The sequence below is a fragment of the Simochromis diagramma genome, unplaced genomic scaffold (genome assembly GCF_900408965.1).
Source record: "Simochromis diagramma unplaced genomic scaffold, fSimDia1.1 OVJJ01000348.1, whole genome shotgun sequence".
NCBI lineage: Eukaryota > Metazoa > Chordata > Actinopteri > Cichliformes > Cichlidae > Simochromis > Simochromis diagramma.
This window is the reverse complement of record NW_024386755.1, coordinates 812,317-840,089: the sequence shown is the minus strand read 5'-3', so window position 1 is coordinate 840,089 and position 27,773 is coordinate 812,317. Positions and strand designations below refer to the sequence as shown.

The 27,773-nt window shown below is 40.8% G+C and overlaps 1 protein-coding gene across 1 annotated transcript in view; it reads left to right on the top strand.

Moving 5' to 3' along the window:
- Window positions 1-27,773, top strand: part of pik3cb (phosphatidylinositol-4,5-bisphosphate 3-kinase, catalytic subunit beta) — a 47,750-nt gene that overhangs the window by 8,952 nt on the left and 11,025 nt on the right. The window contains exons 2-13 of the mRNA XM_040024642.1: window positions 2,444-2,520; window positions 14,051-14,246; window positions 16,080-16,308; window positions 18,221-18,450; window positions 21,036-21,215; window positions 22,419-22,586; window positions 25,206-25,295; window positions 25,499-25,753; window positions 25,835-25,931; window positions 26,021-26,151; window positions 26,490-26,537; window positions 27,431-27,619. Of these exons, the coding sequence (XP_039880576.1) occupies window positions 14,088-14,246; window positions 16,080-16,308; window positions 18,221-18,450; window positions 21,036-21,215; window positions 22,419-22,586; window positions 25,206-25,295; window positions 25,499-25,753; window positions 25,835-25,931; window positions 26,021-26,151; window positions 26,490-26,537; window positions 27,431-27,619 (1,776 nt within the window). The 5' untranslated portion in view covers window positions 2,444-2,520; window positions 14,051-14,087. The remainder of the gene's footprint in view (window positions 1-2,443; window positions 2,521-14,050; window positions 14,247-16,079; window positions 16,309-18,220; window positions 18,451-21,035; window positions 21,216-22,418; window positions 22,587-25,205; window positions 25,296-25,498; window positions 25,754-25,834; window positions 25,932-26,020; window positions 26,152-26,489; window positions 26,538-27,430; window positions 27,620-27,773) is intronic.

Below are 27,773 nucleotides of genomic sequence, written 5' to 3'. Positions count from 1 at the left end.
GTTTAAGGGGCAAAATCTGTTTGTGTCAGAATAGTTGCTTGGTTATTATTTAGTTAGTAGTTATTTGTCAGGTGTAGTTGTAATCTTAGTGTTCTCACTGCAATTGTTTTAAAGTGGTCTTGTTTACGTGTGCAAGAGGATGGCAGAATGTCAAAATGATATAAGCTTTTTAGTCATTTGAGTCATTTGTCCTTTTTGTCATTTGAGAGAAGAAAATGCCTAAATGCGTGTTACAGATTAAACGCGACATTATTGTCTGAATTTTCTAGTTCCTGGAAAATCACACGAGTGCTGGTGAGTTAATGAGTCCAAACTTAAGCATCATCTGTGACATTCAACCAGAGATCTGTGCTGTGTGATATCTCTGGAGTCTGCGATTAAACACGTTATTTTCGACTCTGTCCCAAAAACAAACTGGCAGCCACTGGCATTACAGTGAAGTTGTTTTGCGCAGAACAATGAAAAGGCTAAGTTTGGGGTTTGCCCTTCAGCATAAACGTCATCCCTGAATCACTCCATAGTGAACCCTCTGTGCTGGTTTGGAGCTTTCTCCTAAAATCTCAAACACACGCTTGCTGTGTATCATGTGATACTTTGAGTCAAATCCAGTCAAGGAGTTAAACATTGACCATCTCTGGCCTGAGATTTTATCACTGTTAAACAGCACACTTCCTGGAACTGGTCACCCCACGTGCCTTTCTCCTGTATCTGTGTGCGGCGAGTACACACACATTTTGTGGTGAAAAGCCAAGTCTTACCTCTTTCTATGAATTTATTCTCTGCACTTTCATAAGTATACTCATTCTTACTTGAAATGTCCGAGTCTCACACACGCTCACTGCAGTTGTTCTTTTCCTAGTAAACAGGAGAGTGTCTTAACCACAGGGGAAAAAACGGAAGTTTACCAGCTTCAGTCATTGTGTGCACTGCGTGTCATCAGTGTGGGTTTTTTTTAGATGCTGTATATTTGTTTGCCATATTGCCTGGTTCACATCTTGGCTTCCATAGTTACAGCTCTTTGAACTGTAGACGGTGTACAGATACAGAGACCCATGCATATCACTGCTTGAGGTGTTATATACAGTACAAACAGAGGTCAGGTCAGGAAGTCTTGTTTGAAGGTTTTGAGGTACCACAGAGTTTTCTATATTTTGCCATTTTAAAAAGTGGGAAAGAATTAATAAGTCTGCTTTTTATTTATTTTATTTTACTGAATTTTTTTATTTTGTAACACTCCGGATTACGTCTTGAAGGCTTATGCTTACTGACTCTGTTAATTTACCATCTTTTGGGATAAATAAAATGTATCTTATCATATTGACCAATATTTTGTTTAAGCATCAAACCTTATCCTTCCACTCACAATAATTTCCCCTGTTTAAACTGATAAAACATATTTAGAATGAGGTGAGTCATCCACTGCTGTTTTTCAGTCATAGTGTTCAAAAGATGACACATGTGCCTGTTGCTCCAGAAGTTACAAATGCCTGCCGGATGACTGTTCTTGACAGGCATTGTGCCTTGTCGGTCAGACTGTCTCCTCCAGGACCTGGGAGCATGAGGTGTGTTCAGTCGTCATAGAACAGGGGTGTCAAACATAAGGACCAGGGACCAGAATCAGCCCAGAAAAGACTCCAACCCAGCCCACAAATGTTTTCATAGGTTTTACAGCTTTTCCCAGTTATAAATTCCTCCTCATGGCTATTTATAGAAACAGTTAAATGACAAAAATGTTTTTTTTGTTTGTTTTTTACTGATATAGAAAAATCAGTTTGTGTATTTGTGTATTTAATAATAATAATAATGGAATGATATGCCAGAACTTTTATCTATTATAATTTAAGCCCAAAGAGTCGTGCTTACAGTGCTTTTATTTCACAGTGTGTGTCGGTTTACAGAAACCGACACACACTGTTGAAATTAACCTTCTTAAACTACACATTTACTCTGTGAAATAACTTCCTCACATTGACTGATGGGGAGTTTCACCTGTCTGGCACTTCAGCTCAAAGTAGGCTGTGAGTGGACCAGGGTGTTAAATGAGTTTGACATTCCTGTCATAGATGGAGGCGGCAGAGGAAAGGATTGTAAGAAAAGGACAGTTAAGAGGGTCAGTAAGGAAGTTTTGGTTTCAGTGCTCAGCCTTTTCTGTTTTATATCAAGATGCAGGTCAGCTGCGCCATGGAGGTAACACCAGGTTGACAGACTTGTTTATGGTATAATTTCTCACCTACAGGACCCGTCTCGTTCTGTTTCCGTTTTTCTGTATTAAATCCCTTTTTTATATTTCCTGTTTATCTACCATCACCTAAACATCATTTTTTTTTCTTTTTTTTTTTTCTTTTTTTTAAACTTTCTCAGTCCACAAAAACAACTACAGAAATGAGTAACAACATTCAGTGCTTTCCCCTCACCCTGACACTTTGTTCTTTTTCTTTATCAGATGCAGTGTCCCAGAAGCTATCCAGATCCCCCCAGCCAGGAGCTGAGCCACAGGAAATAAGTGACTTCAGGAAACTGGTAATACATGTGCATGTAAACATGCTGTATCTTGTAATTCCTTGACCTATTTTACCTGTGATTCTGCTGCTGTGTGCATGTGGAAGAGGAGGAATAGCGCTCTGTCTTAGCTGGAATCTGGGCGAGTAGGCCTCGTCCTGACAGGCGGGGAATGTGTGGAAGCCAGCCAGCATACCTTACTTCCCTGTTAGAGATCAGTGTTACACCATCTTGGTACACTCACTGCTTGTGGTTTATGATCCTTTATATCCTCCTTTCTAGGCTTTATTACTGTGGATCTTGTCTGGACAGTACAACAAAATCGAAGTCGTGCGTTGTTTATTTTCATGTCACTGCAGCTAGGTGTGGTGTTACTGCCCCCCCCCCCCCCCCCCCCCTTGCATCTCACTTGACTTTAGTTAATGTTGTAAAATCATTTAAGGTGCCGCTGGCCTTGGCAGTCATTTCCTTTCTGTACAACCTTCAGCCAGGCTTGAGACTGTTTATGTAATATTGTCCTCAGTGCAGGAAGTGGTGGCTCTGTGAGCTGATCTGTAAGTCTTTTTTTTTTTTTTTTTTTTTTTAAGAACACACATGATGATTTGATGAACAGCATATAAAATTAACAGTTGCTGACATGCAGTGCACTCAGCATTAGTGGTTTAATTTTATCAGTCCAGCCCTGACTGTTTTGTTTCTGTCCTCGCTCATGCCTTCATTTCCTTTTACAAGTAGACTGAGATGAAGCAGTTTGACAGATTTCTTTCAAAAAGTCTAAAATAAGTGGTCAGAAATTAGTCCTAAAGTCAGCCTTCTCAAAAGTTCTCCACTGAGAATCAGCAGATTTGTGATGGTGCTTGCTAGTCCAGGTGATAAATGGGAATAAAATGCAGTGTTTCTCACACACAGGCATTAGACAGGCAGGTTGCCTATGTTTGTTAACTGCCTGATAAGTAGCTGTGGCAGATAGTTTCAGCATTTTGAATCTAATTTCAATCTGTCAGAACAATTCTATCAGTTTACTAGTGAACCTCTCAAGTCCTCTTGGTCTTATTTTGGCTCTTCCCATCTTGTCTGCTCCCTACTGCCTGGTTCCCTGGCTGTTATAGTGGCCCTGGAAATTGTGCAGCTGCTTCTTCGGATACGATCTTATTCCAGGGTCAGACATCCTTCTGCTCTGGAGATCCACTGTGAACTGGCAGGCCACTCTAAGCAGGAGAGCCTGCACGTGCCTCTATACCAGGCTGCACTTGAACACAGCTCCCAGCTGTAGTTCAAGTGGTGGTGGGGTTCATCCACAGGGTTGGACTCCCTGGAGAAGCATCTGACTTTTTCGCAGGGATTTGTTTGCTCTAAGTATGTGGTAAATGAAACATTTGCAGAAGAGCAATTCAAAAACAGTTTTAATTAGTAATTCACTGAATCCTGCTTGTGTCCCCTTTCGCAGCCCACATGTTGTACATACACATGTATGGATATGAACACAGCCCAGGTACAAACACAGTCTAAATCTGCGGGTGTGCAATGATGTGTGCTAGCTGCGAATGCTGACAGAGTAAACACTGGGTTAACATCCTTGTCCTCTCAATCACAGCACTGCATAACTAGGGTTTTACAGGTGCAGTTTTGACATCTGTCTGCTTAATAACCACATTTCATACGGTTGGTGTCTGTGGCCAGTAATCACCAGTAATTGGTACGGTCGCCTCCTACCTGCACTCCGTTTCTCCCCTCCCCCTCATCCTTCACTCCCACTCAAATGTGGAAAAATAGCTCAATCCAATTACTCATGCTGTGTTCCTTCTCCATATCTTTCCACTAACACGACTGTATTGGAGGGTTTCCATGTTTCATCAGAAGTCAGTTGAGGGTCAGTCTGTGCTGACCTTTTTGTTTTTCACAGAAATGACCTCAAGTGTTCTCATTCTTGCTTCAAATATTAACATCAGTGTGGCTATAACCCTATAACACACAATCCTAGGAAGCCCAGCCCTTAAGCTTATTCTTAGGAGTGTGTTTGCTTGGCATTATCGTTATGGCATTGACCTTTCTCCCCGTGGTATTACAGAGGTTGCATATAATTAGACTTGTGTGTGTGATTTTTATCTGAACAATAGGACGAGAACTTCTGTATTTATCTAATTATAGATGGGTGGAAAGACACAGTGCCCTCGCATGCTACATGATGTTTTCTGTCACCGCAACGTGTGTGTGTGTGTGTGTGGCATTAGCTTGAGTTCTGTATTAATAGACGCCAAAAAGGATGCAGATGAGCGAGTGTAGAGTCGAGCCGCCCAGACAAACAGATGGATGCATAAACTGAAGAGGCGGGCATCAGCGTGTCATTTACCGGATCTAAGTGTTCCCAGCAACCCAGTCACCTCTACAGTGAAATGATAGCTGGAGCCAAGAAATGTCTTCCATTTCCAGGCTTGTGTGCGTTTCATTCATTGCCAGTGTGTGGCTCTTTGTTTATGAGGGAGATAAATGGCTGGGAGACGAGTGCTGAAAACTCAGCTCTGTTTGTGTGTGCCATCCCTGCTACATTTCACAGCAGCTTAGTGTTATATTTGTCTATTTCTTTCCACTGTTTTCACAAAATAATCAGTTGCTGCAGTCCTGTGGAGGCTATGTGACAGGCTGGGGTTTTCTTCAAGTCTATTTTCGGGCTTTTCCCTGTGAAAGGATCTTGTTGCAGTCAATTGTTCTTCTGACAGTCACCTGAACCGCAGTAAGCTGTGTTGTTTTGTCGATAAATTTGTTGTTTCATTGAATTCTGTGAGACAAAGTGACCCGACGATTGTACATTTGGCCTGTCATAAATAGAGCTGAAGCAAATGGCCTTCCCAGGGGGCTGTGGTGGAGCTGTCTGTGGGTGGAGGGAGACGCAAGACAAGAATCCTGGATAAGATAAGAGAAAGCCACATGCAGGTGCTGTAAAAGCAGTGGGAGGTTAGGTTTTTTGTTTTGTAGGTTTGTCTGTTTATTTGCCATATTTATTAACACAGGCGGCAATTACAGCATCGACACCTTAATGCTTAAGTTTGGAGCGTTTCATTCTGTGTGAGGTAGCACTTGTCTTATATTTTCTACAGCTAGTCCAGAAGATGCATAGCAGCATAACAATTATAAATAAATCTCGGGTATACGGCTACACATCTAAAACTAAATCCAAGCCCTTATTGGATAAAGTGGAGACATGACCATGTGAATTTCATTTACAGTGGCAACTGTGAGAAGATGTGCTTTCAAGGAAGATAAGTGTTGTAATCAGTAGGAATAAATTGATCCCAAGTGATATAAATACGGTGTCCAACATGCTCACTCCCTCATATCATAGCTGTTCATTGTTTCCTCTTTGTCAGAGTTTCCGAGGAAAGCTTTCTCTGTTCTTTTCAAAAACAGAAGCTGTTGTGTCAAATCGAACAAAGGCTAATCCTTATGTCACCCTCACAGAGCAGCTTGTAGAACAGCTAACTACAAAATGGGAAGAATTAGCCGGGCCACCTCCAGTATGTCGTCTATGATTTAATGGATGGTGATTCCAAAGAAAGTCAGACTTTCAGGCTTCTGTTATGCAAATTGGTTTAAAGAAAAGAAATAAGGAAGTAGCTTGCTATAAAGTATTCAAAACATACTTGATTCCTGTTTTAATGACATCGTGTGTATTTAAGGAAGAGAACCTAAACATTTTCCATGAGTATGCTTTGTCTGTGTAAAGTTTTCTGTAAGAGAAGGGGACAAGAGGTGTAGTAGTTTGTCTAGATATGCTTGCGATTAATTTTTTTCCATTTCCTCTTTCACAGAATTAGATGGGCAAGGCTAACTCTGTATATAGGGGTTTATTTCCCCTCTAGGGCTTCCTTTGCGTTAGTATCAGAGCTTGCTTTGAATAGCCGTATGTGGTCGTGTTCAGAGTTTGCATAGATCTTTAGCTTTTCAACAAAGGTATGGTTAGCACCAGCTATGTTTGGGTATGTTGTTTGCATGTCTCATATGAAAGCTGGATTTCCGGCATTGTATTTAAAGTATCTCTTACAAAGCAATTTATTTACATATGCTGATGACCCCGGTGTGCGTGTGTGAAAGCTACTGAAGGTGTGAGAAAGCCGCCTGAGGCTGCACATCCCACACAGCAAAATATGGCTGGCACTGTGTGACGACGATGCCCCCCCCCCCTTCAGCCTGTGTTTTTTACTGCTCAGTATGTGTTTGTTGGTCTGCGAGGCCAAGCTGGCAGGGCAAGGGCAACACAAGGGCAGTGTTTGTGCAGGGCACGGGACTGGCCTTGGTGGCACACACGTACACATACAAACATGCGCGCACACACTTGGCAAAAACAGAGGCTTATTGTGGACTTCAGGCCCAGTTTGGTCCACCCACTACAGTCACACATTGTGTCACATTTTGCATTTTATCTCTGCCTTTTATCTCTTTCTATCTTTTTATCTCATTGTCTATCATGGATTAGTCTGTTTTTTGTTTTTGTCTCTCCCCCCTTTTTTTTATTTTTTTTATTTTTTTTGAGTCTTTTAGTGAACTCATGAACTTAACATTCCCATTTATTTTCTACTGCACCTGTTTCCCTTTTTAATTCATCACCTTTTCTCCTCTTTTCCAGCCATCTCAGAACTGACTGCTTCTCAGACCCTCCTGAATAGTCTTTAACATTCCCTCTTTTTTTGCTCTCAGCCCTGAAGTCTGACAGTATAGTCACAGAGGTCTGTGCTGGCACTGCTTGTATTTATATCTGTACGTAACTTGTGTCCGTTCTTATTTGTCTCGTGCCTGAGAAGTGAATCAGGCTGTGTGGGACATCACACTTGCACATCAGACGAGCTCACCCGCTATTCTGTCACCTGCCTCCTCACAGACACCGACTGTGATGAAGCTAAAAAGGTGAACACCTATTCAGAGTTTCAAAATCTTCACTATGCTGGTTTCATTTGTAGTAATTATTGCTTAATGCTTAATATTACTTAACACAGTCGGTATTTTGAAAGGATCAACAGCGTTACAGGACTAATTGTTGGATCTGCACCGCGTATTTGTTCCTTTATTCATTGCTCCCTCCACACTTTGTTGCTTCTGCTACTTTATCTTCTCGTGGAAAACATGCTCAGTGATTCACCACTGTCCCAATATGATGGCTTGTACCACTGAAGCATGATTATGTTAATAATTACAAGTATTTTCATTGTTCTCTGGCAGTTGGGCACCTACCAATTTGTATACTGCTGAAAACCAACTGGTGGAATCGGGGTGGACATTTTGCTACGTGGACTCAAGAAACTAGGGTGTGTACCACAGACCATGTGATAATGAGACAACCAACTTCCCCCCGGCATAGTTACCCAATAGGCTTGTTGCATCTTTACATGTATGCGAGTTATAATATAGTTACATCTTGCATACATGAATATTCAAATGTACATCTTCTATTACACTCAGACATGCTGAACGTGACAAACCTAACCTAAGAGAACCAGCTGTACTTTCATTGAACATATTTGTTCTAGTTGGGATAAAATGTGTCCTCTTTTAAAAGGTACCAGTTGATGAAGGGGATGAGATTGGAAGGGTTTTGGCTAGATCATCTCTACAACCCATACTTCCACTCAAAATTGGGTTACTGATAAAGTCTCATTGGCTAGAGCAAGCAAAACTGATGACTTTCACAGGTCTCATTAATAATGATGCACCAACCAAAGCAAGGATTAAAAACACTTATAAAGACCTGAGTGTTCATGAACTCAGAGATGACCTTCTCCTAAGGAATGGTCATCCTGCACAATCTAATCTAAAAGTCTTAATGGAAAGATGTAAGGGTACCACAAAAGTCTCAGAAAAAGTATTCAAGCATGTTTCTATGAGCGCACTTCCCAGACATTGTGTGGTGGACACATGGGATACAAAAATGCACTCTAAAAGAAATTCATCACTGCACACCAAAACCTTATAACTGTGAAACATGGTGGAGGGAGCATCATGCTTTGTGCCTGCTTTGCTACCTCAGGACCTAGAGCCTACCATACAGTTACTTAAACAGTGATTTCAATATTGTTTGTAAACCTTGGAAATCCCTTCAAAGCCCTTAAGGCTTGAGCATTTTTTTTGAGCTTGGTTAAGTCATACATCAGAAGGCAAATCTTCATTCCGTTCTTTCTGCTATATTCTGAACATGGAGTTAAATTCCCTGGGGTCTTACTCATTCCCTTTGGGAGAGGAATATGAGGAGAATTATGCATTGATCTAAAAGCAATCTGTGGTGCACAGGAAAAGGATGTTTCCATTGCTCTGTCTGTCATGCTTCATTTCTCCTCCACTCAGCTAATGACCCGGTCTTCCTGATACACAAATAGAATGCAAGGAGAGCATATTAGACCTTTTGCTGTCATTCAAACTTGATACCATCTAAACGCAGTCTTGCACGGTCACAATTTATCTGGCGGAGTGGCACGTCATGATGTCACAGATGGATGTAGTTTGATGTGGTTGTGCACAGTTGTCACAAGAGATTTCTCAGACGTGGATATTAAAGAAGATGGGGCTTTGCATGTTGTTTCGTGTCTTGTCTGTGATGTAACCGTGTCATAATGGCTTGGATATGATTAGTGTCAAGGTGGATGAATGGTGATGCAGCATCTGTCACATTGATTCCAGGTTTACTAGTAATTGTCTTTATTGTAATGCATCAGAAAGTTTGGCATAAAGTGGCTCAGTGAAGATGTAATAACCTGTTTATACAAGATGATGGTGTGATCGCGATGTGATGCTCATTTTCTGGCTTCTCTACTGTTTGGCTCTAATATTTATTCATATAGCCTTGAATAAGGCATTGCAAGTGATACCATGTTCAACAGTGATGTTTTGGCCTCATTGGTGGCCAAGATATCACTCTTGAACATAATGTGGAAGGATTTGCTTAATTTACTTTCTATGGAGCCGCATGTGGGCAGAGTGGACACTCTTGTCATGTGTTTGACAGATTTTCTATGCGCAAGCATTATTGTGCATATTGTATAGTACATTGCATATACTAGGTATTGTATATTGGGTAGTCTACTACACAGCAAATGCCTACTTAAAAACTGGCTCTGTAGTGATTTTCAAACAACAACAAAAAACCTGTCCAGTCTGTGATTCAGCGTCCATCAGCTTTTATGAATGACTAGTTGGGACTTTTTTTCCCTGGGTTTTTGTTTGTCACTCACTTCCTGTCTGGTGTCATTATTTCCTCTTTAAGAAGTGGGTGTATACCATTGTGTCACAGGAGCCAGTGACACATGGCGCACTCTTGGCTGACCAGATGTGGTTTGTTCATGTCAACCCTAAAGATACGCTCACTTCATTCATGTTTTCTCCCGGATACAGTATGGATGTCGTCTTGTGACTGAGAATATTGTTTTGCTGGTGAGTCGGTTTCATTTCTGGTCCCTGCTCGTTTCCTATGTTGTGAAGATGATTTGGTTTTATATCATCAGATGAGTCATGTGGACAATGAACAAGAAGGTGTTCGGTACAAAAGAAAGGAAGTTGATTTTGTTAGAAATTGAATGCTTTAAAGATGAAGTGTTTATAAGTAAGTCTCATACTTGGCACGATACCTAAAAATATTACACCGCTACATTGCTCCGCAGTCACTTCTGTGGAAATATGTCTGAAAAGTTGTGCACACAAACATGTCTAATCACCGACACAGTCACAGTGTGTCACAGTTGAAGTGATCGTTATGCCTGAATGTGTGTTTACCGTCTACAGCCACCACCTATGTCCACTCCTAATGACAGTAAGCAGTAGTACTACTTCTACTACTACTTCATGGGTGAATCACAGCCAGGGCTACACACCTCAGCTGATCACTTATCCACACAGCCGCCAGATAAACTCCTACTACAGATCTTAACAGCTTTTCAGTCAACCTACACACAGACTAGACTGTGAAGCTGATTCAAAGCAAGCATTAAAGTTATGAAAAACAGTTGATTCATGCCTGCCTCTGTGGTAGCATACCAGTCTGTAATACCTGAGGTAGTCATTTCCTGTTGTGTTTTTTTTTTTGTTTTTGTTTTGTTTTGTTGTTTTTTTTTGGCTTTTTAAGTAAACATAAAGGCATTCCTTTTTAATAAATGGGTTATCTCCCACTGCTGATTCAAATTTCAGGGGTTTTTTTTGCTATCTGTGATATGAATGTTTTGTTTATGGTTTGTGTGGAGGGAATAATCTTTGTTATATTCTACAACTTCTCACGCTGAGTTTCATTCTGTGCCATTGTGGTTTGTGGCTGAAACTGAAACAAGAAATGTGGTGCAGGTGCTAATATGCAAAGTAGTACCGGTATACCAAGAAGTACACTGCTGGCATCAGTGCTGAAGCTGTTAGCTTACTATAACTATATATAGACTCTCTCATTTAAATGGCACCAAATCACTCTTTCAATGTATCAATGTGCCCTTTAGTTTAGTTTATAAAATATATGAAATCTATAAAAAAATTGCCAAGCCTAAAGTGATGTTTAATAGTTGGGGTTTTTTTTGTTTTAGTTTTTAAAGAAGCTTGTTTTTAATCTTGTGCACAGTCATGCCCACATCCAGACAAATGTACGCACATGGACACACGCGTACACACTGCATGCCCAGAAGTGGAAAAGCTGACTCAGGCAGCGTCTGTCTTGCATATATTTGTCTGTATAGTCATTTACGGGAGGACGGTGGTTTGGAGTGGAGAGGTGAAGAGGTCCTAGATCCTCTTTGTGAATCTTTATTTTTAGCACAGTGTGAAGGAAAATGTGTCACAGGACCCTTAATCACCAGGCGTGACCTTTTACGCATACACCATTTATTTAAGCCCTGCTCCCCTTTTCCTTTTTTTTAATTACTTGTACACAGAGATGCACAGACACACTCACTCCATTGTAGAGAGCCTCACAGGCTTCTTACTGTTAAACAGAGAGAGCTTTAGAAAGGGAGTGCTGAGTAATACCAGTGTTACTGTTAAATGCATCTGGGCATGAAAGCCATCACAACATTCAGACTAGTTCAGAGGAAGCAAAGGTTCACTTTGTTTCTTCTGTGGTGTGAACTCAGTGATTGTTTGGTTGTGGTGTCTGCTAAATATCAAAAGTTGTTAGTCAGGGTTCTCTGTTACCTTTTTGTTAATTAAATAAAAAAAATAAAAAAATCGTAACAAAGGAATTACTTCTCTTCTTTTACTGGTCTCCTTTGATTTACCCACAAACCCTGTTCCCAGTGCATTGGCAGCTGTCTGATCAAAAGACTAAAGGATTCTGGGATGTGAATAGACTGTAGCTGTGTTCTTCCCAGGCAATTTCTTTTGTTTTCTTTTTTTTGTTACATTTGTGAGAGGTTAATTCCAAAATAAAGAAATGTTAGACAAGAAATATCCATTTGTGCTTTGTTTTTTGAAAGTGTTGCCTAATAATCGTCCTCATATTGCACAGAAAACGAAGGACATCCAAGTAGGATCATATTTCTGCGCCTCCAACCATCAGGAGTCATCAGAGTTTGCCTGTGGAGTTTGGGAATGGAGGCTAACATCGTGATGCGTTGTTTACTTAGCCAACTTCAGGCCAACTGGATGTGCCCCTTCAGGCTTCTCTGTTTGTTGCCACATGAAACGCTCTTTCTTTAACTGAGCTTGCAAAGCCGCTTGTTCTTCTCTGATCCTCCCGCTGAAACCTGACCTAGCAGCAGACCTCTGGCTGACTGCCACCACATCCTCAATAACCCTGCTCACCTGTGTGTGTGGTATGTGAGAGCGAAAGCGGCTGAGTGTCTGCATCACAGCAGGATGAGACTGTATTCAAGCTGTCTGCTGTGAAAGTGTCATTTTTGAAGCATATAATTAGAGAGAGGGGTGTTACATGCATAGATGAGCTTGCACATGCACTCGTTCATCCATCCCTGATAACATGGTGCTGTGCTGTCAGTGTTTCAGACAGACATGGTGTCAAGTAACTCGTGTTTGTAACTGCGCACCTTTGTGGCATAACAAGTTTGCCATTGTCTGACCTGTGACTGTTAGTCTCAGTGGCTACTTGTGGTTTTCTGTTTGTCGTGTGAGGACACAGAGCAACACGAGCACACACTGTCTGCAGTATCTGGGTGTTTGTTTTTGTTTTGTTTTTTTTGTTGTTGTTGTTTTTTTGTTTGTTTGTTCTTTGTTTTGTTTTTTTTGTCAAGGCAATAGTCTATAGTTCCAGAGCATACAGAAACACGCACGAGGCTGATTCCATTTGCATGGTTGATCATGTTAAATGGCTGGGATCGTGGCTCCAAATGCACTGCAGATATTGCACCACACTCAGACACGTGGTGAAATGGTTGCTCATATATGGCTTGCATGAGCACTTAACATAGAGGAGAAAGGCCATTAGAGGCAATCAGAGCTGTTGTTTTTAATGGGCTGATCGAGCTGGAATGGAGATGGCCCTGTGGCCTGGAGGAAGAGTTAATGTCCCGGGCCACTCGAGGACAACGTAATGAGAATGCAGGTGGAAGTGGTGCGATGTGCAGCTGTGGTTGAGGCAAAGGCCCAAATGGAAACCAGATTGTGGATATTTTATTTTTTTCTGTTTTGTTTTTTTTTAACACTAGAAGATGGAAACTCACTTGTGCCATCTGTATGGAACTTTACGAGGTAAACGGGGAAGGTGCATGAGTTTGTCCGCCTGTCTTTGAATTGACTATATGCATAGTATGTGCCGATTACATGGCTTGGAGACTTTTTGCATCTGCCAGTAATGAACTGTTACAAAAATAGCCTCACCATGCTCACTTTCACTTTGGCACCAGCCTCTGAGTCTACTGACATATTCAGTAAATGTCTGTATACATGATTCATATTTGTGTGCATTCCTATGCATGCAGAACCCCGTTGCGAGTGTTTTCATTGTATGTGTGGTTTGTTCCGGAGGCACCAGATTGTCAGATGAGGGGAAGGCAGGCTGAACTTTTGTTCTGTTTGCTTAGTGGGCATTCTTCTGCACTCTGGCCCTCTTCCAAATTAAAGCAGCGGCTTCCCACTGGACTCAGCGCAGCGCTTCCGTCACAGGGACACAGTGACACTGAATCATCTGCGCCTGTCAACTTCTCGCTAATGAATGTATGAGCGTAAAAACGGCACAATAGTGGGGCGTGTTTGTGTGTGTATAACTGGAACTCCGATTAAAAAGTTGTTGTTGTTGTTTGGTGAGGCTGGATTGTGTTTGGAGTGTAAGAAGCAGTTTTGGGGTTTTTTGTTTTTTGTACAAATGAAAGTTTAAACTTGTGACAACTGTTTGCTGGGTTGTTGAAATGCAGTACAAGTTTAATGCGTGTACATCTTTTATTCTTGAAAAGCCTTAAACATCTCCTTTTGACCATATTCAAATCTTACATCAGTTTGAAAATGCTGTCAGCTTGTCTCTTAAGTTAGTCGAGCTTATTCTGGGTTAGGTGAGGAATTACTCATTATTTGGCATCTGTTAGTTTGGTTTTTACAGTAGAATAGCAACAATGAACTGAAGTGTACAATTTGTTTGTCTCTCCAGGTCCTTATGGTTGAGGTGGTGTTAACTGCCTCTTGCCATGCCTCCCGCCATGACAGACCTCCTGGACATATGGGCGGCACACTCACCTCTGGCCGGACACGCTCCGGACCAGATCACTGTGGACTTTTTGCTTCCCACTGGTATTTATATCCAGATGGACGTTCCACGCGAGGCTACAATTCAGCACATCAAACTGGTGAGTGTCACTGGGTTGGTGACTGCACAGGTTTCCTAAGCAACAAGGTTATTTAAAGTTTTTGTTTTGACCAGTGTTAATATTACACATCAACTATTTAAACATCTTTCAGTATCCTGCTCTGTTTGCACACTATCTGTACTCTAATTTTAACTGTACTGTACTCTGCTTCGGTAACTATTGTCCATGATGTGAATATGTAAAAATTGTTCCTGTTCTGTGTTCTGTTTGTATATGTTTTTTGTTTTTGTTTTGCTGCGGACACAACCAAATTTCCCCTTGTGGGACAATTAAAGGATTATTCTAAATACTTAATCAGTTCATATAAAATTCAACTGGGAACCTACTTTGAGGACTTCCTTTGCTTATTGTGCAGTTGTTCCTGCATGCCTGTAGACGTGCTGTCACATTAAGGGAAAACAGAGGCTGCAGCCCAACATTCAGACAGTTGGTCAGTCAGTCAGACATTATCCAATGCCTGTTTTGACAGAGGTGATTGTTGTGGCTGGCAGAGTGTTTTTCTGTTTGTAAATGGCTTGTGATGTCAGCTTATAGGTGATGAGGCCATATGTGAGTGGAGGTCAGAAGTCACAGACGTGATGAGGTTCACAACTCTAAGAAAATAACTTTGAGGCATGTGTTGTCAGCGTAGGTGTTTGTGTGCGTGTGGCCCTCATTCACAGCACAGTCAGATTCCTTCTGTAATGACTGACTGTATGAGAACACAGATGCTCAGTCCTAAGCTGTACCAGCTTCTGCAAAGGTAGCATTTATTGCTCTCAGTACAGGGCTGTTTATTGGATTGCACAGAATTTTTATTTTTGTAATTCTGGTGTAAAACAAACATGTGCTGCACTGAAACACAAAGTCATTATTTCCCCAAAAAGGGCACCATTTAAAGCCTGAGGAGGTGGGTTGTTGCTGTGTGTACAGAGTGTCTGCTATTCATTGACCGCAAGTCCTGATTTCTCTCTGAAATTCATGGGTCTTTGAAATTTTTTTTTTTTTTTTTTTCCCACTGAGGTCTGCGTCCTTGCACACTGGTATGAACCCATACACGGACGTGTTTGCATTTTTAAAAAGTACATAAACCTGTGAATCAAACAGAGGCCGTGTTTGTGAAAGGCCAGAGGCTGTTAGTTTAGCTAAAGGGTAGAATATTCTTTAACTTTTTGCAGGCTTTCAGACCGTCTGTACAAAACTCTTTATTAGTGATCATATGGCCAGCAGTGGGCTTGTGAATGACTGTTTCTTTCATTCACAAGCCTCCATTCATGTTTCAGACTACAGCCGAACTCTCCAAAATGTTTTACAGCGATTCTGGGAAATGACAGTTATCATTTGAAACTCTTTATTTTCCATTTGTCACATGTTGAGATCACTTGCTCACAAAAGCAGTTCAGAGAAAGTAACTGTGGGAAATGTTTTGAGTGTTTGTGGAGAGGAGAGAGGAGGCTTGTTCTGTTTTGCCAGAGTGAATCTCTTTTTCCTCACAAAAAGACTCGCTCTTTGACACCCATCCTGTGATCAGGCTGTGGGGGGCAAAGGGGCATGAAGTGTACCACCAGGGGTTGGCAGGCAGGGGAGTCGTACTCTGATTGCCTCACCCAGAAACTGTGTTGTAAAGATATGAGTCACGTCTATTCCTCATTCTTGAAAATGCTCTCAGCCTTGTTTTATGAAACTGTCAAATAAAATGTGATGTTGTTTATTACAGTTGCTCATTTTATGTAAGATTTATTTAATATGGGCTAATGGCTACAATAAAACACAGTGTGATTTTTGTGGGGTAAAAGTACCTTATTGGAACATATTTGTTCTTCTCCCTTCTAGCTCTTATGGAAGCAGGCTCAGAGCTTCCCACTGTTTCCTGCACTCGGCGAAATGGAGAGCCACATGTTCGAGTGTGTCAACCAGGCAGCCGTACACGAAGAGCTGGAGGACGAAACGCGTCGGTTGTGCGACGTTCGCCCCTTCCTGCCCGTTCTCAAGCTGGTGATGCGCAACTGTGGTCGAGCAGAGCGCCTGTTGGACTCCAAGATCGGCGTGCTCATCGGCAAGGGTAATGCAGCATCGCTTTTAAGACTCTACCTCGGTTTGAAGCAGTACATTATCACACAAGATCTCTCACATGCGTTCCTCCGCTCCGGATAGATTCCTTTATTCTCCGTGTTTGACATTTCCAATAAAGAAAAGCACTTAAGAGCTGGTAAATGGGACTGTAAATCTTTTCTACCTCACAACAAGCCGTTAGCACCTCCTCCAGTATGCTAAGCAGCTCTCCCACTCAGCACGCTCTCCCATGCATTCAGACCCAAGGCTCCTGTGCAGATGGCTTCTATCACTAACTGATAGAGAAGCGTGATGTTTGACTGGACGTGTTCCTGACATGCCTTCCATCACATGTCACTTTGCATTTTCTCTGAAGATTGGGCCTTTTCAAAGAACACAGGGGCTCTGTCACTACTGTATAACAGCCCAGTCCTCTGAGGTGATTAACTATTTGGAGGAAAAGCGGTGTTAAGTCTTGAAGCAAGGTGAAAACCTTGCGTCATGATCAACACTCAGTTTGTTTATCATACATGAAAGAAGGCACAGTAACGTTGAGTTTCGGGAGTGATTCCTGAAAGCAGGGCGTAAATCCATTACAGCGGGCTGCAGGTAAAGTATAGTGGAAAGTCCTTTCAGAGATTTTAAAGGCAAAATGATGCCGTGACTAGTGAAGAGAATAACAGAGGTTAATCAGTAATGAAAGGGAAGTAGTGTAGCCCCATTGGATTATTAAACAGACACACATTCAGCATTCTTCCAACCAAGAGATTAAGGTTTGGAAGTCCTTTGTTCTTCAAAGAAGAAGAGAAGAGGCTCTGAGTGTAATTGATCAAGACTCAGGTGATATTGATATTCTTCCCCCCTGACTCCACTTTGGTCTGACCTGATTTCTTAAAGGCTTTTGAAAGAGTAAAGCGGTGTTTCAAAGGGAACCCCACAGGCTTGTCTAGAAGGTCAACACACACACACACACACACACACACACACACACACACACACACACACACACACACACACACACACACACACACACACACACACACACGTGTGTGTCAACCATGTTTTCCCCCTCCAGTAATGCAGCCACACAAACTTGGTCTACACAGCTAATGTGCTTCAGAGCCTTCTTGAATGCTGAGGGTCATATGAATGTGAAATGCCTTTAAATGTCAACATGTTTTCATTACTCAAGAGTGAATGAAAAGTACCCTTTAAAAAAAAATAATAATAATAATCCAGTGATAAAAGCAGAGGGTGGACTGTGATCAGCCCAACAGCAACTTATACCTCTGTGTGTGAATATTAAGGGGCTCTGCTGTAATCCAACATGGAGACAGTCATCATTTTATGCACATTCATTACTGCTGGTGTCTGGCACTGAACATCCCACAGGTGGTTGTGCATTTTCTATTAATTTTAAAGCCTCTGTGTTCAAGTGTGTTACTTTAGGAATATTCACCATCTTCCTACTCGTTTCTCTTATTTGTTCCATACTAAGAATCCACATTGCCATTTTTAATAAACTCAACTTGACCATTATCAGTCTTTAAATTGAACCTGTTATGCTTTGTATGATGTAAAAAAGAGGGAATATCTTTACTGTGTTCCTCTCAAGCAGATGGCCCTCCACAATGTGCTGTTCAAACCTTCTGTTTGTGAGTCAGAAGAAAGAAATGAACTGGCTTATAGGGAACAGCTGGAACAGCTTGTTTCAGTAGATGAACTGAAGGGCTGCAAAGTTGTTGATGAATTGGTTTAAGTCAGTTTTTTTATTTTTTTTACGCTGACTTCTTGTGACATTAAGAATCATCAATTTAGATTTGTAGACAAATTACTGATATCCAAGTGCCCCTCTTTCTTAAAGTGGTGGCACAGCTTTCTTTTGCAATGTTGTAACGGTGTCCTTTACTCGTGTTCTCTAGGTCTCCATGAACTTGATGCCTTAAATGACCAGGAGGTGAAGGATTTTCGGAGTAAGATGTTTCGGATCAGTGAAGAGAGGATGCAACAAATACAAATGATGGCATTCTCGGAGTGGGTGCAAGCCTGCTACTCCCCACAGCTGGAGCCTGCGGCAGTGACCGCGATCACAGCCGGAGTCAACGATGCACCGGTGGACCTGAAAGTCATTATCCACTTTGACCAGTCCCAGGTGAGGGTCTGTAATGCAGAACAGTGCAGCGTAGCTTAATCAGTGGCAGTTTATGTAGGATAAATAAAAAGGATACACTGAACTATAGATGCAGGAGGTAGAGCAGGTCTGCTAATCAGAAGGTTGGTGGTTCGAGCCCTGGCTGCTCCAGTATGGATGCCAAAGTATCTTTAGGCAAGATACTGAACCTCAAGTTAGTCCTTTGGAGTGTGAATGTTACATAGAAGATTTGGGTATAAAAAGCATTTTAAAAATGCCTGTAAAGTAGAACAGAAAACTAGTCTTTACTAGTTTAGTCTTTGTTTTTTTTTGTTTTTTTTTTTATTATTATTATCAAAGAAGGCTACTTTTTCATTTCATTCAGATGCATAAACATGGGTTGGAATAAATGAGTCCTGCACAGCTTTATAGCCATTCTGTTTCAAAATGGGCCTAAACAGGATAATAGATGTTTTTACCTTCACTTCAAAATCATTCTGTAAAGAAGTCTTTTCTTTATTATAGTCCTGTAATTTCATAAATGCAAGGTTTGTGATGAAAAACTCAATCATGTAGTTCACAGGTTGCAGCTTTCTTTAGAACGCCTCATCCAGTCTGGTCTTTCTACCACAATCGCTGAACCTCTTACGGCTGTCCTCTTTTCAAAACATCAGCTTTAATCATTTTTACAGCATCAATAAAACCTGTTATACTTCCTCTCAACAGGCTCTGCACTAGCGGTGTAGGAATAAGTCAAAAAGAGAACTTATTTTGGATGATCTTAGACCTTTCCTGAGGGTTTTGACAGCTCTGACATTAATTCTTAATTTCTATTTTTAAAACAAGTTCATATAATGTATCCTCGTGTTGCTTCATTTTGTGCTTATATTGCACGATGCTGAGAAGGATCCTCAGTGAATTGTGGCTAATTTATATATCTATTCTATCATTTTTCTACTGCAATCGGCAAGAGTAGACAAAGACACTTGAGTAATATTTTTGGTGTTGAAAAGAGAGCATGAGTGCTAACGAAGAAGCTGTCTTTGTTTTGTAATGAGCTTTACAATATACGTGTAAAGTTTTGTCTGTTCAACATCTCTGCATACATAATGAATTGAGAGTAACCGTGTGACTTACTGCTCCACTACAGAAGACAAAACCACCTTGTTTTAGAAGCAAAAGTAACCATGTGACTCCACCAGCGCAGGCACATGTACTGTAGCTCAGCCTCTTTTTTTTTTTTTTTTTTTTTTTTTTTTCCCCTCTCCCCCTGCTCTCACAGTTGGCAGCTTCACAACAGTCACGTGATTGAGCCCAACTAGCAAGACATGTGACGACAATAAGTGGGTCAAAACCATCAGTGAAATTATGCCATTCTCTCAGATGCGCGCACACGCACACATTAGCATGGCAGCTCAAGGGACCAAAATGCTGATTTAAAATGAGCTCCCTTCTTTTCTCTGAACTGACTTGACTATGTCCCTCCATCTGTCTCGGCCTTTCTCTTTGCCTCTGTAATAGAAATAATATTATTTAATAATAAAACAGATGGTCACATCCCTCCAGACTCCTGTATATCAGCTTTGATCAACATCACAGGCACACACATGCACATAATACAAAGACTGACCATCTGTGCCACCGCACTCAGGTGAACATTGGCAGGAAGTCTTATTTTGAGAGATCAGACACAATAAGCTACATTATAGACAGGAAGTGTGGTGGTGTCGTTTATTGTTCAGAAATAACCAGGGTCTGGTGTGGACTGTCTAAATCATTGACAGACTTCCTCCTCCTTGTTCACATAGATTATTACGTCAGTATCCAAATCAAGTCTCATTTTAGCGTTTAAAATATGGCTTTTATAGTTACCAGCGTGTAATTGGAAAAACTTTTAATATCTCTGCTGTGTGTAGATCCTCAATAATGCAGCTAAGGTCGCTTTTTTTTTTAATTACTAATGAAGGACGTTTTTATTAAATCGCCAGGAAATTAAAAGCAATTCCATCTCTGGTATCGGGTCAGTGCTGTGCTATAAATGGCATGACGCAGTGAGCCTTGCGGTCACACAGCAAACCTGGTAGATTCCCTGTGATAAGGCGATGGAGGCTAACACGTATTTGAACACATATTAGTGGAAATCCTGAATGAATTCAGCCATCAGTGTACCAAGTGATTACGTGTATATGAACTCACTCTGTGTATCAGTTACTTGTACACATGAAAATTGAGAGAGACTTTTGTTATGGTCTTATAGATCTTATATCATTACTTGTTTCTCAGTGTTTTACTGTGCTCTTCCTGTTTAAGATGCACAAGCAAATGCAGCTTCTAGGTTTATATATAAAAATATGAAATGTTTGTATTTAAATCATAGAGGGTACCAAATGTGGAGTCTAGTGATTAAATAGCAGTAAAACATTAAACTATAAAAGCCATTTGCAGCTCATTTTTGTGTCTTACCCTTCTGGCATTTTGTCATCTAGATATGACCAAATATACACACAAACTATGATTTAAAAAAAATGGCTATTTTATTCTCAGATGGTCCCAAATACATTTTGACCAGTAATAAACACTCGGCTGTCTATTTTCCCTTCTTGCAGGACTCTGCCAGTCTGAAGGTGTCATTGTCTTGCACCCCCAATGAGCTGATGGAGCAGGCTTTGAAAAAGTGGCTGACCACCCACGGATCTGAGGACGCGGTATGGAGGGGCCAGTATATACTGAGGGTCAGCCAATGTCTGGAATTCCTTGGTGGAGACCATCCACTGATTCAATACAAGGTCAGTGGCTGCATATCAAAGCTGTGTTTAAGTGTCTGTGAGTGGCTGATGAACATCAACTTCCATGTCTCACTTTCAGGTTCATGCACAGATATAGCAGATACAGTCTTCTTAAAACGTTGTTGCTGCTGTATAGTAATACCAATAGGGAGACCACCGCAACTGACGGTCAAAAAGGGTCTCGCAGTGTGACAGCAACACACCAAAGCCTGTTTTCTGATTGCAAAGAAAGATGTTTACAAGTTCAAGTAGTATAAGGTTGTACTCGAACCATCAGCATCAAATTGGTTTCTAAGAAATATTTTCAGTAGAGGTTTATTTGTGGGTTCTATTTCTTAAAAAAAATCTAAATAAAGTGTGTTTATGTACAACTCATTTCAACTGTTTCGGAGACAATTTGGAGCGCGATTACAGCTATTTGCTGACATGTATGCTCGCTAGTTACTCTTTATTCCCCTTAAGAATTATTATATGTTGTGTTTTGTGGGGTTTTTTGCACATTAATTTTTCAGAGTAATCAATTGCAAGCTTACGTTTTCTTGTTAGTTCATTCTGAATATGAAACAACTAAGCATGATAAAGTTTAAGTGATATTGAGCAGTATGATGGATGACTCAAAACTGCCAAAGTATTAGCTTGCAGGTAGCTGTTATAAGCTGAGAAAAAATATATACATGTGTATCTACATGTTATGCTTTGTAAGTTCTTGTTTTTCTGTTAAGTATATTGAAGTGGTTGCTTGGTCTGTGATTTTTTTTTTTTTTATTTAATGTTTTTAATTTACGTCTGAAATTCCATTGGGAAACACTGCCAGGTAGGAATCATGAAATATTTCGTTTTATAGATTTCTTAGGGGTGTGTGTGTGTGTGTGTGTGTGTGTGTGTGTGTGTGTGTGTGAAGATGTAGTCACATTTTTATGCATCTGAATCTTGTTTGGATCCATGTGGGCAGGCTGCATGATGTGCTTTTTAAACATTAAAAATATAATCAAGATAATAATACTTGAAATTGTTTGTGCGCAGTCTTCCCTGTTACATTGAAGTCTGCTGACAAGTTGGACAGAGATTAAATTTCACTTCTCATTTATTCTCTGTCTCTAGCTCATTAGCTTAAGTGACTTTAGCACTTTTTCTGCTCCAGAGACTGCTTTAACATGACATGGCTACAACCTCCTAAAATCTCCTGTCCTGTCTTGTGTGCAGTACATTCGCTCATGCCTGCAGGCCAAGGAGGCTCCCCACCTCACCCTGGTCCACACCAGCACTGTAAAGACCATGTTTGACAAGGAAATCTCAGCCATTGGAGCTGTGGTTAGCCGCAAGTCCTCCAACCCACCTTTACCACTACCTCCCAAGAGAAGGGCTCCCACGGTTAGTCCAAATATTATGCATGACTCTGTGAACAATATAATTTTTATGAGTGTGTCTGCTAATCGGCTGATGTTGTTTTCGAAGAAACTGTGCTTTGCTAACAGCTGTACATCATCTGATTTGATGGTGATTTGTTTGATGTGATCAGGCCTAAACAGAGGGGGTTGAAAATGTAAGAAAACGTTCTTATCAAAGTCAAAGTCAACTTTATTTGTCAATTCTGCCACATGTACAGGACATACAGAGAATAGAAATTTCGTTACTCTCAAACCCTAGATGAAATTATGTGCACTAGATTACAGTGACTTGATATCCACCAGCATTTGCTGCTCTCGCACCAATATAAGAAAAGTTGCACACTTTAGTTGATTCGCCTGCACAGGCGTGGAGGTTTAGTAAGTAAACAAGTACTTTTGGCAGGTGTCTCTTTTATGAGGCAGTGTGTCAGCCTGTACTGCACTACCAGCATTTGCCACGCTGTCAGGAAATCATTGCCAGCGTCTTGGCACTGCTTGCAGGTGCACAGTGACATCACAGCTCAATGCGTGCATCCACATTTTAAATGTCAGGTTGAATTTCATTGGCCTTCATTAGCTAGTCTCCTAGGGGTTTTAATTGCCTGATACTGTTGAAGCCCCGGTGATGTGTGGTTTCAAAAGTTGATAAATATTTCAACCATGAGTTATCTGATAAAGGATTGAAACGTTAAATTTATTATGTAACGCTGCAGGAACAGCTACGGCTTCATAACCTTTCCTTATACTTTGTACCTGCTTGATTTAAGATCTCTGTTCCTCTGCAGTACTAACAGCCAGTCATTTCACCGCCCTTCCATTTCTCACTTTGACTGCATACACTCCCTGCACTGAAACTATCACAATCATTTTGTGTCATGATTTGTGTCCTATCATGAAGTGACATTTATTCAAAGAACACAATTCCCTGTGATATCTTGTACCTGTAATTTAATTTCACTTGAATTAGTTTTAATTGCCTCAGCTCTAAAGTTGGTGTGTGTGTGTGTGTGTATATGTATATATATATATATATATATATATATATATATATATATATATATATAATATATATATATATATATATATATATATATATATATTTTTTTTTTTTTTTCCCTTTTTGTAACGCCTCTTGCTCAACATTGGAAATGTCTGTTAATCAAAACAAACTTTGCACTTTTTTTTTCTTTCTCTCAACATCACAACAAGAGAATTCCTACCTCAGTTATCACCCTCTCACTAAACAGCTGTAACACCTTGCTTGTTATCTGTGAAGCCTTGATTGTGATTATATGTATGTCGCTTGGACCTGGGCTGATATGGAAAGTGTAATCAAGGTTTTCTATTTACTGATGGCGCAGTTTTTACCTGGCAGGGTTTTAACTACAGTTAAGAAGCATTATGATTTTTCAGTAGTTGTTGTGGTTCTCAATGACAATGTGTACTAACAGTATTGTGAAGATTAGGGTTTTTTTTTTTTTTTTTTTTTGTTGTTGTTGTTTTTTGGGGGGGGGGGGTTACCTGCCATCAAAAATGCACTAAATGCTGCTCTGTTTAAGGGCTAATAGTAGAGCACAGAGTATGAAACTAGATCTGAAGCACAGTGTATGATGCAACCATGCATCTCCAAACTTTGTCATACAAGTGGCTAAATCACACTGTTCATCACAGGTAATGGAAACTCATGGATGTAACTCTTTCCACCGTATTAAATGCAGACAGATATAGATCCAAAAAGTTCTTTGTCCACTGAGTTAAGATATAAATCATTTTGAGTGAGTGCATGGCACGTGTAAATAAATGTGTTCATGGTCTATGATGATTACATCTCCTGTCACTTCCTCTTGTTGTTGTTCTAATTAGTCTAAAAAAAGCTTACATTTTAAAGTGTTCTTTTGTTTTGTGGACTTTTGCATATTTTCTGTGCTTTTTCTTTATTATATCGGTCTTGTCAGTGTTCTTTAAAGTACCATAGAAAAGAATGGTGCAATAGAGGAAGCAGACAGAAACGGACACTGGGCAGACTTTAATAAGGTTGCTGTAGAATTGCGGCTATTTGAGACAGGAAGTGAGATTTTATTTTCTTGCAAGGAAGTGGTTATTGGATGCTCTGCTGTTGGAAAGCTGACTGATAATTAGAAAAGAAAACAGAAGTACGGAGTGGTTTTTTTTGTTTGGTTTTTTGTGATTATGCTTTACTTGACATGGAGCTGTTTCTGCCTGCAACAGTAGAAACAAACAAACGTACTTCCATCTTTTCTGATAAGGGATCACGTTGACATTACATCAGTCTAATCACATAGGAGCAAAGAGACGGGCAGGAAGTGTGCTGCGTTGTTCATAGTTTGTAGGTGTCATGTGACTCTGTTTGTTCTGCTGACTTGCTGACCCTCACAAATCCACTTGGCTTGACATCAGACTGACCTGCCTGACCTTTCCTGTTGTTTGTGCCTGTGTCTGGAACTGTTGCTGTTTTTGTTTTGTTTTTTTATTTAGTTTTTAAGCATTTGAGTGTGTATATCTTCACAGTACATTATGCCAGTCCCTCAGTTTTGTTTTGTTTTTTTTGTTTTTTTTTCCTCCTCTCACTCTTCCTCTGCAGCAAGTACAGACGTGTGTGTGGGACGTGCCTAAGCCCTTTAGGATAGTTCTTGTGAAAGGCAGCAAGGTGAACGCAGAGGAAACTGCCAAGGTAAACTCTTCTTGTTTGCATCTAATAAAAAGTCATGTGTGTACCTATTAGTTTGTCACTGCACAAACCCTGCAAACACACCTGTGCCATCTGTCTTTCCAGTTTCACACAAACTAGCAAAGAGATTTTGTCTAAGTTTGCATCTATGGCCATTGGCAGGTTGGCTTGTAATTGTAAAATTCAACCCTTCCTGCCGTACACAGGTCCAGGTTAGGGCGGGGCTCTTTCACGGTACAGAGCTTCTCTGCAAGCCGGCAGTTAGCAACGAGAGTAGCGGGCGCTCAGAGCACACGTGGAAAGACAACACAGTGGAGTTTGAAATCTCCGTTTGTGACCTGCCCCGCATGACCCGCCTTTGTTTTGCTATCTATGCCGTGATGGACAAGGTTAAGAAGCAAAAGTCCACCAAAAATCCACACATCAACAAGTATCAGACCATCCGCAAGGCGGGGAAAGTGGTGAGTGGGACACACATTATCAGACAAGTGCCTTTTTTCCAAACTATCTTATATTGACTAGCATTTAATTGTATGATCCAGCACTACCCCATAGCTTGGGTCAACACCATGGTGTTTGACTATAAAGGGCAGCTGAAGACTGGAGACATCATCCTGCACTGCTGGTCATCATTTCCTGGTATAGACACACACAAAGTCGCGGTATAATTTAATAATTAATAAAGGGCAAATTCATATCAGCTATGCATGTGTGTCTCTCCTGCCCAGATGAACTTGAAGAGATGCTGAACCCCATAGGAACCATTCAGACCAACCCATACACTGAGAACGCTACAGCACTGCACATCCACTTCCCAGAGTACTCTTCACACCCCATCGTCTTCCCTCCTTTTGACAAGGTCACACAGCAGTCAATCGTCATATTCAGTCAAATTAATAAGATGATACCCATTTGCCCTTTTAAAACATACCAATTAGCTTAGATTTGTGATGTATGGATAAACACTATTCATCTGCGAATGAAAACTGAGTATGGGCTTTTTTTGATAGCATGAGTTCAGCTGAAATTGTCAGCAGAGTGGCTTAGTGCTCTTCAAAATGGTACCTAGTGATTATGATGAAGTGGTAGCTGTTAGCATGAGAGGATCAGGACGTGCTCGGCCTGCTTAATGCACTCTGATGCATCAGTGTGCGTTCACTCATGCATTTTTTTTTTTTTCATTTGAATTTTTTGCAGATACTGGAAAAAGCTGCAGAGATGGTCAGCGCTGACTGTGTGTCCATTGTGAGTTCATATACAAAAAAGGAGTTGACTGTGTGCGAATGTGTTTAGATGATTGAATTCATTCAGAATACATAAAAGTGCAGCGAAGCTGAAAGCACAGTAGTGATTGCTACATGATGGCTTACACCAAATGTGAGAAATGATGCAGCATGCCCATCTCTCTCCTCACACACTCTTAGAGTCACACAATACAAATATAACCTCAACAGGCACCCGTTTGCTAGTTTCCTTGGAAACCCATTGTTATTACTTTGGCAGGGTGTAGCTGCAAAAATATTCAAATCCTCTTCAAAAGTACAAAACTACGCACGCTAATCAGATTACATGTACGTTTTCCTCTTACCGCCCCTCAACTGAAAACCCACTCATGGGTGTGTTACAGCCAGTTACGTAATCTGCTGTTACTTAGAGGGCATGCCTGAACACGGTCTCTTTTTTCCTTTTTCTTTTTTTAAATATGCAGTCTGTGCGTGAGAGAAACTAGATTATCGCTGACTAAAAGTTGTAATTTCATTGTTACAGCGTGTCATGTTACATATTAGTATAGAGCGCTGTACAGCTCAGCTGTTATTTACCTGTAAAGAACGTGAATGTCAGGACTTGGGTTACATTTTGTAGCTACTAAAATCCTGCCTCTCTTTGTTGAATCAGACACTTTACAAGTTTTTAACAAACAAATGAATGCTAGTTCTTGGCCCACTCATGCACATTGCAAAGATGGTGAGAATGTTACTACTTTAATGCTCTCCTGCCCTCATGTGGTTATTTACAGTAAATGCAGTTGCTCATCTACACGCTCTGAGTTCCTTACGTCCACCTTTCTGCTCCTTTGTATCTCAAAATCCCAAACCCAGCTGACCTTTTCTCTCTTTTCTGAACCGTTTTGCTCTCAGGGTCGTGGTGTTAAGAAATTCTACATGGAGCTGAAGGAGATCATGGAGCGTGACCCGGTCTCTCAGCTCTGTGAAAATGAAAAGGATCTGATCTGGACACTACGACAAGATTGTCGTGAGACTTTTCCCCAGTCGCTGCCCAAGCTGCTACTCTCTGTCAAGTGGAGCAAACATGAGGACATGGCCCAGGTTAGGAAGCATATCCATTGTTATGGGGTGTTACTGAGGATATAATGATATTAAGTCAGCACTTGTTTCAAGGTTTTAAAAAATTGATTCTTTAAAAAGCAAACTGTTTGATTCAGTGCAATCCCATACAATTCAGAAAAGGTCAAATTTCATA